General features: G+C 44.5%; 1 protein-coding gene across 3 annotated transcripts in view; it reads left to right on the forward strand.

Moving 5' to 3' along the window:
* sash1a (SAM and SH3 domain containing 1a) overlaps positions 1-13,423 on the forward strand; it is a gene marked incomplete at its 5' end in the record, with an annotated part of 158,358 nt that overhangs the window by 130,737 nt on the left and 14,198 nt on the right. For 2 of the 3 annotated variants that reach the window (XM_084000308.1, XM_084000309.1), the window contains 8 exons: positions 463-503; positions 714-803; positions 902-1,014; positions 2,338-2,436; positions 7,289-7,424; positions 7,849-8,270; positions 10,957-11,031; positions 11,280-11,423. In XM_084000308.1, the coding sequence (XP_083856434.1) occupies positions 463-503; positions 714-803; positions 902-1,014; positions 2,338-2,436; positions 7,289-7,424; positions 7,849-8,270; positions 10,957-11,031; positions 11,280-11,423 (1,120 nt within the window). Of the gene's footprint in view, positions 1-462; positions 504-713; positions 804-901; positions 1,015-2,337; positions 2,437-7,288; positions 7,425-7,848; positions 8,826-10,956; positions 11,032-11,279; positions 11,424-13,423 lie in introns of all 3 variants that reach the window. The other variant, XM_084000307.1, reaches the window with a different exon arrangement.

The raw sequence follows: 13,423 nt of genomic DNA on the forward strand, positions 1-13,423 counted from the left end.
CATGTTGACATTACCCCTCTCTCTAAAGCTTCTGAAACACTTTGTATTGCCATTGACTTCATCTTACCATTTTGCTCCAGCAACAGGGGTGTCATTCTCTCCTCTCCTCTCCTCTCCTCTCCTCTCCTCTCCTCTCCTCTCCTCTCCTCTCCTCTCCTCTCCTCTCCTCTCCTCTCCTCTCCTCTCCTCTCCTCTCCTCTCCTCTCCTCTCCTCCCTCTCCTCTCCTCTCCTCCCCCTTCTCCCTCTCAAGCCTCAGGAGCCTGGTTTGTTGTCACTAAAGTACCACCACTGACCCCAAGTGGTGAATGGACAGAACTGCAACTGTACCCCCCCTCTCCCACCCCCCAATAAAAAGCATGTCACACAGCTGTGGTTTAAAGAAGAGAAACTATAAATGTTGTGTGAGTAGAAATTGAAATTTGCATTATTCTAATGTTGGTTCTTTCTTTCTTTTTGTCTAGAATGCCCCTGCACAAGTCCAGCTCTGAAGATGGGTCTGGAGGTAAATTGAGATCTACAGTATATCCATGTTTATCTTCTGCTGTTTAATGCTGGATGGTGATTTCAAATTATATAAGGTTGAATTAATGACCAGACAAATGTAAGAGTAATACTTAATTGCTGCAACAATTTAACAAGACAACACAAACTATGCAGTTACGTATGAGGTGTGTGTTGCCTCCTGTGTGACTGAACTCTCCCTTCCCCTCAGGCAAATGGGACAACAAAAAGAAAAACAAATCCTTTTGGCAGAACTTCCGCAAGTCTCAGCATAAACCTGTCGTGCGACAGACATCCAAAGGTTTGTACGGCACTTATTTCCTAGGTCTGCTTTACCGAGGCGATAAAGCTTCATTATTTGACCTTTTGCCTTTGTTCTTTACCCCCCCCCCCCCCCAGGAGAGGACATTGGTTACGTGGCCAGTGAGATCACCATGAGTGATGAAGAGCGAATCCAGCTGATGATGATGGTGAAAGAGAAGATGATCACTGTGGAAGAAGCTCTGGCTCGGGTAGGAAACGCCACCGACCTCCTGTTTCATCTGCCCTTCCACCTACCCACCCCACCCCCCACCCCCTCACCCCCCCTCCAGGACCACTGGTGTGAAGTTTCCCTTCAACCCCCCCAGATCCCTTCACCTCCCTCTGGATTAGCTTCCAGCCCCCCCCCCCCCCCCCCTCTCCTCTATATTCCCATCATTTAGCGCTATCTTACTAAAATGACTCACTTTTACTAACCCCGACAAGGCCCCGCATTTTAACCGTGCATTGTCGTCTTTACACACACACAAACACACGCACACACAAACTCCAGATCAGAAGTTCAGGAGTCTGGGGATTTTAGGGTGTGAGCTCTTGGAGTGTGTGTGGGTGTGTTGCTCAGTTCACACTTGCGGTGTTGTTGGTCATAGTAACTCCATAGCCCCATCTGTTGGGATGTTGCACCGGTGCATTGTGGTTTTTCTCTCTAGGTTGACATGGTGGATAATTATTTGGCTTTCCTTTCAATTTCCCTACACTTTCTTTTTGATCTGATTTTCTGTCAAGTTCCTTTGGTTGTTCTTTATTCTTTCTATTTGCCTACTTCTTCTTTTTTCATCTTCCCTCCTTTCATTCCGTCAATCACCTTTTGTAATGCCTTGCTCATGGGTAGCATGACTGTCCAGCAGCATTTCAGCGCTGGGTTGCTCTCCACAAGGCACATTAATTATTCTCCTACAGTTTTCCTGTTTTTTCCAGAACTTTGGTGGTCTATCAGCCAATGGCTTGATCCCAGCTTCTCTCTCTAATGATTGATACTCAGTCAAACCAAACCAATCAATAATCAGCCTTTGTGGATAGATTTTTTTTTAAATGTTTTTTGCTTGTGTGTGGTTGTGTGTTTTCTTTCTATTGTTTTTTTTGTGTGTGTGTCAATATTGTGGTATGTAGTATCAGCCCAGGGATGTAGTGGAATATAAATCCAGTCATATTGAATCAGCCTTTCAGTCCTATATTTTATTTATAGAGGAAAGAATGAATAAGTATGATTTATATTTATATCTGCTTCAAAGAGCAGATATAAATTGTCATGACAAAAGTCAGCTCATGTATAAACAGGAGTGACATTTTGAAATATTGAGTTTTTTTTATGTAATAGTTGCATGTGTGATACATATATACACAAAACTCTACAGCATACATTTTCTATGTACCACTACACCACTGGTATAGAGTCCTTCTGTTCCGTGTGCGTGCCTGTGCGTCTGTACATCCGGAGACGTAGCATGCTGGGTGAGAGTGGGTGTCCCCGACCTGTTCCTCTGCCTCTCTCTAAACTCTTCTTTTCCACGTAGCTGAAGGAGTATGAGCGCAGCAGACAGTCCAGCAGTACTGAAACTGCAGAGTGGACTGACGGATCTGCACCCAATCTAAACCAGTCCTCAAACTGCAACGTAAGTACACCCCCACCCCATTTACCCTGACACCCCCCAAAAACCTGACCTGTCCCTGTCCCTGTCCCTGTCCTCTCCCTCTCGTAACACTCTCACCTCGACCACTCTCACCTTTCAGTTTGATTTTTCAGCCGAGGAGGTTGTGAAGCAGGACGGCCATTGCAGTTTTAATGTGTGTGTGCATGGGTGTGTGTGTTTGTGTTAATCCAGATGTTGAGAACTGTAACCTTAACTAGTTTTACAGACTTTTTTTTAAGTATACTGTATTTATTTAAACTACTTTCCCTCAACTTTATCTTGCTTTCTCTCTTCTTCTTTCTCTTTATCTCCCCTTCTCTCTCTGCTCTTTAGCCATTAGCCAAACTACAATGTATCCACCTTTGCACATACATTCTCTCCACCATGTCATGTGCATCCTAATACGTTGGGTGTTCCCTCTGTGAATCTCGGCCCATTGCTTACATCAGTTATATTATACAACGGGCAATTTGTCGGGAGTCTTCCATATTTTATTCATCAGGTTAATTCTGCAATGTGCTCATTTTGAAAATTGTCCCAAAAAAGTCATAATTGGCTGCTGCAGTGACATGGTAATTGTCTCATGGAATTTTAAGATCAGGTCCGTTTCCATCAATCAGCTGCAATTGTAACTTGCAGAAAGCCAAGTGGAGAGTGGGGACAAAATCCAGCCAAAGCCTCTTGCAGCATAAGCACTTGTTAGCATTGATTTTGTCAGCTGTGATCCTTGGAGTGAAAGCCTCCCAATCTCCCCAGTCACCTTTTTAAATGAGTCAAGACCTTACGAGGATACTTCATGTTGTGAACTTGGTCCCGTAACAGAAACCATGAGTTGCAGAGCTGGAGCTCAGACAATCAAAGTCTGTTAAAGTAGATCTAGTCCGATGTTTGTCGACAATCACTGGGTTTTTTCTGTTTGCATATGTTGCAGTTTTTATTTTTCTCTTCATTTTAAATGTAGGTCATCTACGATGCAGATTCAGGACTCACAGTGGTCATGAGGTTTTTTGACTACTTCTGTACTGTATGTCATCACATGTGAAAAGCGTGCAGTCACACTCTGACCCAGTTTCATGCAGGAAATGAGTTTATCCCAACACCAAAATTCCAAGTTACTCTGAAAATAACTTTGTGCACATGTGTATTATTGCTATTTTGAAATGTTCTACTAATTCCCAGCTAAAAAGCACTCTGACATTTTCTAAAAACGGTCCCTTGCATTTACTCTTATTTTCATTTTGTGTCCTTGTTGTTGGAGGAAATTGAAGGTTGACCCTACAGCCTTTAGACAGATGTGCTACAATCCTGGCCAGGGTGGCTTTTCCAGAATTGCAGTTTCTTTCAAGAGAAAGAATATGATACGCTTTACTGCAGATGTGCTGGACTTATACACATTACGGTTACCCCTGTGCCTCTTTAGCTTGAGAGTAATCTATGGTTTCATAAACAGTAGGACATCAGATCTAAATGGCTTTTCTTATTTCTTATAATTTCTTACTGTAACCAAATCAGTAAATCCATGAATAAAGACAAATGCATTTTTCTCACATTGCCAAAGGTCCTCACCCTCATTGAATTTTCCTTCTGGTTGGTAATTGATGATTTCCTCCCATATAAAAAAATAGGTTGATTATACCATACATAACCTCAGCTGTGGTTCTGTCTGCTGTCTGGCTCTGTCACGTGGGTGTGTGAATTGTGCATGAGTTTGCTGATCAACTCATCAGTCGGTTAACCCTCGCTTTACCCCCTCGGCTGCCTGCTGTTCACTTCCTGTGGGAGGAGGATTGATCGATCGGGGGCTTTTACAGGACAGGCGAGAGGATGAGAAGTTACTGAGGGATGATTGTGTAGAGGAACACACAGATCGGCTCTGGAGGCTGTGAACAAATGCAAGTGCTGCAGGCAGAGAGGAAACAAGGGAGAGAGAGAGTGAAGAAAAAGGCTTTGCACTCACCCTCAGGGCCCAAAAGGATGGGAGGGGGGGTCCTGTATCTTGTATCTCCCTTTGCCCCAAGATCCAAAATTGGCCACTACAGGAAAACGTCTTCTCTGCAGAGACGTTTATTGGTGTCACATGTTGCCCCCTCTCTTCTGTAATGAATGGAATTAGGTCATTCCCAAATTCAAATAGTAACAGTTCTGTGTGCCTGTAATCTATAAGCAGACATGTGAATATACAGTGCATATGTGTGGCCGACTTGTTTGCAATATGCAATTCTTTGGCTGCTCTGTGCCTTTTCTCTGATGCTGCCTTTCTCCGGTCTGTCTTCCCCCGACGATATGAGCCCACATTCCAGGGCTGGCCATTAGCGATGTGGGGGCCAAGGCAGGGTCAGAGGGGCTCAAACGATGGGATTGTTCTCCACGCACAACACGCCTTTTCTCTGCTAGCTGTGCGGCACGGCTCTTCCAAACAGTCCCTCATTCCTCCGAGCTGAATTCACGAACAGGCTTCATCTGTATCTGCCGCATGTGCACAGGGGCACAGATATTATTTTGGATCGTGCATGCGTGAGAATGCGGTTGGCACACTATGGATTTGCTGGACCCGCACTTGCTAACCTGCTTTATGTTAACACGGGAAGTGCTACGCTGCTGCCTTGAACTGAGGTGGTAAGTTTTTAAAGTTGTTGCACTTAACTTTCTGTATTGGATTTTCTTTTGGTTTTGTCCTCTTCAGTTTTTGTGGTACAGAGTGAGCAGAAGGACGGATTTGGTGTGCACTTAAGGGATATTGGATTATAGTTTTCTAAATTTACGGGCATCTTCCAAGTTGTGGGAACGATTCACGAGGTAATTTGTGAAGTGAAATGGCAATTATGGTGGTGGAACTGTTGCTTTGACCTTGTTTTTGATGGCGGCCTTTCAGCCCTCCTTGATTCATAGCCTCGTATGTTTGAGTTTCTCTCTGTCTGTCTCTGTCCCCTGCGGTCATTTGCATGGATAAGTGATTCCCAGGGCTGGTTCAGGACATATGTCATTGTCACCTCTTTATCATCTTATGTCCTTTTTCCTTCTCCTGTCACACATGGAAAAGAAGAAATCATGAGGGTTAACTGTTAAATCACTCAGGTTACACAGTTGTCTTATTCCCAAAGTGACCTCAAATGACACATTATATATATTTTTTACACTCCTCAAAAATAGTTGTTTAGAGGGACCATGATCCAGGAGTCGAATACAGTCCAACGTTTGGTGGGTTCACTCATCTCGCAGTCTCTCTGCTGCCTCTTTTATCAATCCTCAAGGACACAGACTTGTTATTACAATACATTCTTTAAAGCTATTACACTCCAGTGTTGTCAGGGGCAAATGGAAATTTAAAGGAATCACAACAGTGGCCAGAATTGTGTGGTCGACTTGAGGGATTGTCAGGGAGCACTGGGCTGTGGGGTAGTGGAGTTATGGGTTTTCAGAGCCTATTTCTGTGGTTTGTCAGAGGCCAAATGAATGGCTGGTCTCCAGCTCTGGTCTGCTGCGCTCAGCGTGACAGAAGACCTGAAGGTTGATCATGCACCTATGAAGGTGATGGCAGAGGTAGAAAGAAGTGTGATAAATAATAATAATATAGAATAAACTATATATGTTGTTTTCTTTCCCAGCGGGGCAGTGACAAGTCAGGTTTTGTCGGGTTAGGGTTAGGGTTAGGAATCAGAAGGTCGTAATGTTGCTCTGGCGGTGCGGTGCCATCAAGGATTTGCGGACAACGTCAGATTTGTTTGCTTCAACCGAGCCACAGTTGTTAACATCATCCCAACTGCAGGTCAGCAGCCTCTGAGCCAGGCCTGTGGTCTAAACTCAACAACAGCTAGAAAGTGGTTTCTTGCTTGTTAGCTTCAGAGCTGCAGGAGGAGTCTGCATTTTATCAGAGAGCTAAGCCCTGCAGGCCTGCTCTGTCTATTGCGTGTGTGTGTGCGCGTGCGTGTATGTTGGTGTGTGTCCGTGTCCCTCGGCAAGCGATGCAGTCAACCTCAACCGTGGAACCGTCAGTGTGTGACCAGAGAGGTGGTGTTGCTGTGGAAACCAGTAGCAAATAGGAGCAAATTAAGTAGTTTGAGCTTCATGATAATTATGGTGGTTTCTGCCAGACTGTCTTTACGCCAGAGCTCAGCTCATCACCATCATCACATCGAGGCTGCTGCAAGAATGTGCATACACACACAAAACTGGGGAAGTTTTCTGTGTGTGTGTGTGTGTATGTGTGCAGAGGCTCCGTGGGAGTAGGGCTGTATTTGTGTGTGTACTGTATGTGTGTGTCAGAGTGATGAAACTGTTAGTGACTTCATTATTCAGTCTCTTTTCCACTCCACTGCCACTGTGCAAAGAGTTTAAACGCAGTGAGAAAGAAAACGCCAGGATGGTGACACCCATAACATACGACCACTGTCCTCTCATTTCCTCTGGGGTAAATGGCCCCTGAAGGCAACATCATCAAAATATACCATGTAATGCAATACTGATTCACTCTGCCATCCAGTTCTACTTAATATTTTTGGTGTTGTTTTTTTTTCTGTTGGTTATGTATATGAACTTCACACAATGCAGTCTGTCACCATCCCTCCAACCCTCCATTTCTCACCTCACTAACTGTCTCCATTCTAAAAAGAAAGCTCCCATCTGTTGCATTATAACAGTGTCTCAAAGCATATTTGTCAAAGTTTGTTTTTATTTTCTCACCACTTTTATATCGGAATAATTCAAAACAAGATCGTGCATTTCTGTGATCACTGCTGTCACCAAATGTAGGACTGAAGTTTTTTGTTTTTTTCCCAGTTTGTGACTGTGTGTCTCTTTGATTATATCATCCCTCCCTCTTTGTCTCTCCCACCAGTCTCGTGAACAGTCAGACGATGAGCAATCAGAGGACTCAGTGAAGTTCAAGCGGCTTCACAAACTGGTTAATTCAACACGCCGTGTCAGGAAAAAACTCATCAAGGTGGAAGAGGGCAAGAAACATGGCTCTGAAGGTTTGTGACCCTTAAATGATCAATTATCTTACAACTCAACATAGATAATTTTAGTGGTTTGATGCTTCTGTGAACAAATGTCAACACTACCTGTTTTACTGTTTTGAAAATCTGTTTGAATTGATCTGCTTGTTCTTACTAAAATGAGGTTATAGTTCAATCATAGTAGAGCAGTGCTGTTTTCCAGCCGTTTCCATTTAAGAGTTATTGGAAATTAATAACTCATGTTAAGGATTTTTTTTCCAGAGTATTACATTCTCATCTGTTCAGGGTTTTGCCTGAAACTCAGGCTTTAAGAATGTGTTTTGAAATGTTTGCTGGTTAGCTGTGGTTTGGAAAACCACAGATGGGTCATGGGACTGCACAGAACCTAATGTCTAAATCCTCCTGAGTAACAAACCGGTGATGTTTCTGTCTTGTTTAGATTTTCTGAATCTGGAGGCACCTCCCACCTGCGAGGACAACACAGCTCTGTACACGGGGGTCCTAAAGAAGCCCCCTCTGCCCCAGGAGGCCTCTCTGCCCTCCCTCACCCAGGATCAACTCTCTCTGGATGGAGACACAGACAGTCTGACCACCTCTCCTTCCTCCAGCAGCTTGGACACCTGGTCCGGACACAAGCTGGTCAAGACCTTCAGTAAGTCTTCCAGTACCCACGGCCTGATCCGGCCCCCCAGGAGAACCCCGGTCGGCTCTAGCGGCCTGGGAGGCTCCATCTCCGGCGCCGGAGGTAGTGGCTCTTCCTTCTCAGAGTTGGATGGCTGTGGACTGGACGACGAGGGGAAACTGTCACGCTCCACTACAGACAGCGAGATGCGGAAGGCCCTGGGCTCCATCTCCCATGGGGTAAGTAACAACGAGGCGCTCTACGCTTACTATGGCCTGACCAAACCTCGTCCCAAACCCCACACCCAGTCTCGCTTCCTGATCTCCTTGGACGACGGCCCACAAGGCAGCCCTAAACACCAACCTGCCACCCGGCACCACGGCAGCTGGACGCACCGGAAACCCGACCCCAACTACGCGTACTCCACCAAGCACCTACTGTACCAGCGCTCGCGCAATGCCAAGACCCCTGTCTCCCCCCTGTCTGTCACCCCCTCCTCCCCCGCCCGCTGTGATGTAGCCAAATCAAAGGGTTTTGGAAGCGGGGGCGGGGGCTGGGTGTTTCCCTCTCGCAGGCTGCGTGGTCGAACAGCAGTCAGTGAGCTGAACATCACCTATGTGGTAGAACGGAGCCTGTACGGTCACCTCAACTGGGCCCAGCTGGTCCGCCCAGTGACCCTCAGCCGCGCTGAGCGCCGCTGTCTATTGGAGGAGGACCGAGAGGCGGACAGGAAGTGGGCGGCCAGTGTGGACCGCTGCACCAAGCGTGTGCTCTTGCGCATCCAGCAGAAGTCTGTGAGTTTGGACCCCGAGGTTCAAATCGACCGCCTCGTGTGAGCAGGACTCGGTACTTCAAAGTTGCAGAATAGCTCAAAGGTTACACTGGGAGGTGCAGCACACACACACACACACACACACAACGCAAAGACACAAAGCAGGTCAAATGTCTTCAACTTATTTACCTAGTAATGTCTGTGTGACAAGGCAGCAAGTAGTGTAGCTGTGCTCAACATCAAGAACCAGCCTATCTATCACAGACCTAACTGCCCTGAGAGGAATGCTATCTTTCCTGACCTTTAAGTGAATGCCTTTGGCTTCAAACCTTTTTCCTACAGCTGAAAATGAAATGATTATGGAATGTGCCGTGCCCCACTTGGGAGGTTAAGTCACAGCTGAGGTTTTATAAGTGCCTTTTTTATAAATGTCAGGTCCCCGAAGAACACATGCACTCGCACAGTCACACTGATCCCCGTGGGCAGAGGAGATGCTGTTGGAGCTTGGAGGAGCTCATTCTTAGAACTGCACAGCACACAGCCTCAGAGACACTCAATGAATGGCCTTATTAAGTCAAGTTCAGTGACAGATGTGTCTTTACTCTTATCAACTTTCAAACTGACCTTGTAAGGCTGAGCATAGCAGTAAAACAAGCAGAAACAGCTGAAAAAATGGTGAACTACATACTAATACATATTCATACCACAGTGAATATAAAAGGCCAAATTTGCAATGTTAAGCGTGAAAAGGGTCTGGTTGCATTGCAAGTATGGTACTTTTTCCTCACATATAACCTGTGTGAATCATTTCAAGTAGTGACATATACTTTAGGTGGTGTTATAGAGGAGCTATCCTGCAGCTTTGAGGGTACCTGAATCCTATCGTGTACTAGTGAAGTCACTGGAGGTCGTTCTCATTCAAAAACTCTCCGAATCCACTTTTTATGTTGTCGCTTTTCGTTCCTTTTTTTGGCCCGTGCCTCTATAGTTGCAGATGTGATTTTTTTTTTCTGGTTGTTTTTTTTTTTCTTTCCTTTTTTTTTTTTATATCCGAAAGGCATTTATATTTCTGGGTGCATGTCCATTCCATCAGATTTTCATCAAACATTGCCATTACATTTTGGACGTCTCTTCAAACATGTTTGTTTTCCAAACTGTGCTTTTCCTGGGAAGTTGTGATGTGGATGCAGCTGTGGACATCTAATGTAGAAACTATTTTCTTAATGTGAAAGTTCTTTGTACTCGGAGGTTCTTCACCCAGGGCTTGTGGGAGTTTGGTCCATTAGCTAAGAAGTTTTTGAAGCTGAGCAGAAGTGCCACCAAGTACCCTACAGGAACCAAATGTTTGTTTTTTGACAGAAGATGCTTTATGTGCATGTCTGTGTCTACATGTTTGTGTGACCTGCCGCGGAGCTTGGGAGGGATTCAAAATGTCAGAGCCAATTTAGTGATAAGATCCTGGATCTGTTCTTCTGTCATGTCATAGTTCCTCTTTGTTGTCTCCCCCTTATTTTGCTGTTGACCTCTAAAGTCAAGAAAAACCTCCATATCACCCTGTCCTCTCAGCAGAAACAATTTACTCCCTGAAAATGTTTCTTGCGAGAATAACATATTGTCGGCTCTAAGCAACCAACCTAAATGTTGTGCATGTTTGCATACTAAGCCCTGCTTTGCATTTCTCATAATTAACCTCAAAACAAATTGCATCAGGCTAAATTTGCAATGAACGTACAATACATTCACTTGTAAAAATACAATTTTCTGTTGTAGCTTGGCCACATCAAATACAGTTAATTTTCTCCAGGGATACAAGTTTTAAAGCACATGAGCAACTTGTTGGAGCCGACTGTGATCTTTACCATAGTCAATATAACAGCTCATTTGCCCAGGACCATGCGGCAATTTTAAAAAAGGAGCTCATATAACAGTTTGTGTTACGTCATGTCTGTTGGCTGTCCACAGTCCCATATGACATCATGCCCCAGCATATGTACAAACCATATACCCATGTTCATTAATCAAACTGTTGCCCGTGTCATGCCAAGCATGAATCATTGTGTGTTGACCCTCCATGTCTGTGGATGGGGGAGTGGGTTTCTGAAACGCAACCTTCTGAGTGGAACTCATTTGATTGTATTCTGGCTCCTCCACAGAGAACGTGCAGCTTCGGAGGCTTTGACCTGTCCAATCGTTCGCTCCATGTGGTCAACTCAGGCTTGGAGGCCAATGTAAGTGCTGGCAGCATGCAAAATTAGAAGAGGCTGTGATGAGGAGCACGAGCTGAACTCCTGTCATGCTAAATCCCTCTTTCTCTTCTCTTTTCTGCCTTGTTTTTGTGACCCCTCTTCCTGCCCTGCCCTTTGTCTTCTCCTGTTCAATCCCTGCTGATTCCTCCTTGTCTCCTCTGATCCCTGTCTTTCTCTGTCATTTCCGTCCTCCCTGTGCATCCTTTTCTCTTTCTTTCCTCAAACCACAGAATAAAGAACAGGAGGCTATATACAGAGAAGTGGTCAAATCACCCACCACGTCTCGGATCTCACTGGGGAAGAAGGTCAAGTCGGTCAAGGAGACCATGAGGAAACGCATGTCGAAGAAGTACAGCAGCTCCTTGTCTGAGCAGGTTAGACATAAACACACTTCGACACACACATGGATGGAATTTGGGAATGCTTCATGTATAGAAAGCTCAGGTAGCTTTGAACATCGCAAAGTCTCCCTTGTCTTTAGGGACAGGTCGTGTATAAACAGTCAAACCTTAACTTTGTTTAAAAAGCAGTGGTGGACACACAAATGGTCCCACAATCTACACAATATGTGTTTAATCCTCAAAACAAGCAAGCCAAGCGCAGCTGTAAAGACCTAAAAGCTCCCCGTGTTCTGCAAACATTTAGAGGAAGTTTTTCAGTGTGTCAGCCACATACTCTGTCCACAGGCTGTGAGTGGGCGGGAGTATTTGTGTTAGTTACAGAATAAACACAGAGCAGTGAAACCCACTCACACACACATACATTTGGATTTCTCCCACTCTGCTGAGCTGTCCCTGGGCCCAGCGTGTAGGGTGGAGGGTGTGCTTCATGTTGAGCTCATGCACTGATGCAAGTGTCCCCCAGGCTAGTTGTTAGGAAATGGAGACACAAAGTGTGAGAGTGTATAATGGCTGTCTCATCTGCTCTGGCCTAATTTTTCTGGGCATCCAGTGGCTCCACCAGTGGCCTCGCCAGCCCTGCAGTTTGATGTCGCCCAGCGAAATATGTCATTAATGTGGAGTTGAGCATCTGTCCGTCACGGTGGTCCTCAACACACTGTGACCCACATATCCTGGCATGAGTCATGGGGCCATTGGTTGAGAAGGAGCTAAGGAAAGTTAATAACCATGTCACAATGTTTCAGCCATGGTCATTTTAGAGGCCACAATGCCACCTAGTGGATTACTGAGACAAATATACCATGCACAGTAGTAGTGCTGCAGCTCCCTTATGAAAGACTTCAAAGGAGATCTGGGAAGATTTGAAACAGATTTGAAGTTTTCCGTTCATGCAAAACAACCAGTCAACCCATATCAGGGAATATACCACATTAACAGTCACATTTAGTGGTTATTACTACTTCCTTAATTTGATGTAATTCCTTCTGAATGAAGTTGTTCCACCAGGGCATTAGATGCTGAGGGATGTAGCTTCAGTGGAAACCAATCCACTGTTATGGCCTTCGACAAAAAAAAGGTTTTTTTTTTGTTATAAAAAATAAAAAAAAACCTTTTTATTTATAACAATTTTATTGATTGGACACTTTTGTTGCCCCAACAAAAGTCCACGCTCTTTCAGGTATGTCTTGAACAGTAAAAGCATCACTCCCTCCATTATTTCTATTCTGTTAAATGATGGGCATAAAATCCAGAGTCTGTGTAAATTGATTATCCCAAAACTTTAGTTTACAAAGTCCCTCTTGTTACTGTCCTGACTCAGTAAGGACACGGTGCCCTTGAAATCACAAAGATTTTGAACTAAAAAGACCAAATTATAAAGATGCCAAGTTACTTAGTCATCAAACTGAGACAGCTGACCCCTCATAATCTTCAGAGAAACTTAAGAAGTCATTTTCAGGCAGATTGTGGGTGTTTTCCCTCATTACTAACATTTGAATAGGAATAGATCTCTATAGTGAGTCTAAACAGGAGAAAAAATTACTTTTTTTTTTTACATGAGGACGTGAGTGTTGTTTTAATGCAGGCTTGAAAAATTGTGAACTTATTCTTCAAGACACTGGGGTTTTTTCAGGACGTTCAGGTCTGTTTCTTGGAGAAAAAAAATGGTCTAGATCTTGGCTCAGTAAGAACAGAGAGAAAATTAATAGCTTAATCTTATTGGTGCTGAAGTCTTTTATGTGTCCATCTGTTCTTAACATTATTAAGGATAAAAAAACAACAACCTTGCTTTGTCGACTACCTCCATCTATGATCTTCATCCTTTGTTTCCATCGTTTCCTCCACATGTCAACCTCTCAACCGCGCCATCCCTCACATCTTCTCCTCTCTTTAACTGTACAACATTTCCTTTGTGTCCGTCCCCCGTGTCCTTTCATTACCCATCTGCATCTCCCCCCTTCATCTCCTTCTCTTTT

Source organism: Trachurus trachurus, assembly GCF_905171665.1.
Source record: "Trachurus trachurus genome assembly, chromosome: 24".
Taxonomy (NCBI): domain Eukaryota; kingdom Metazoa; phylum Chordata; class Actinopteri; order Carangiformes; family Carangidae; genus Trachurus; species Trachurus trachurus.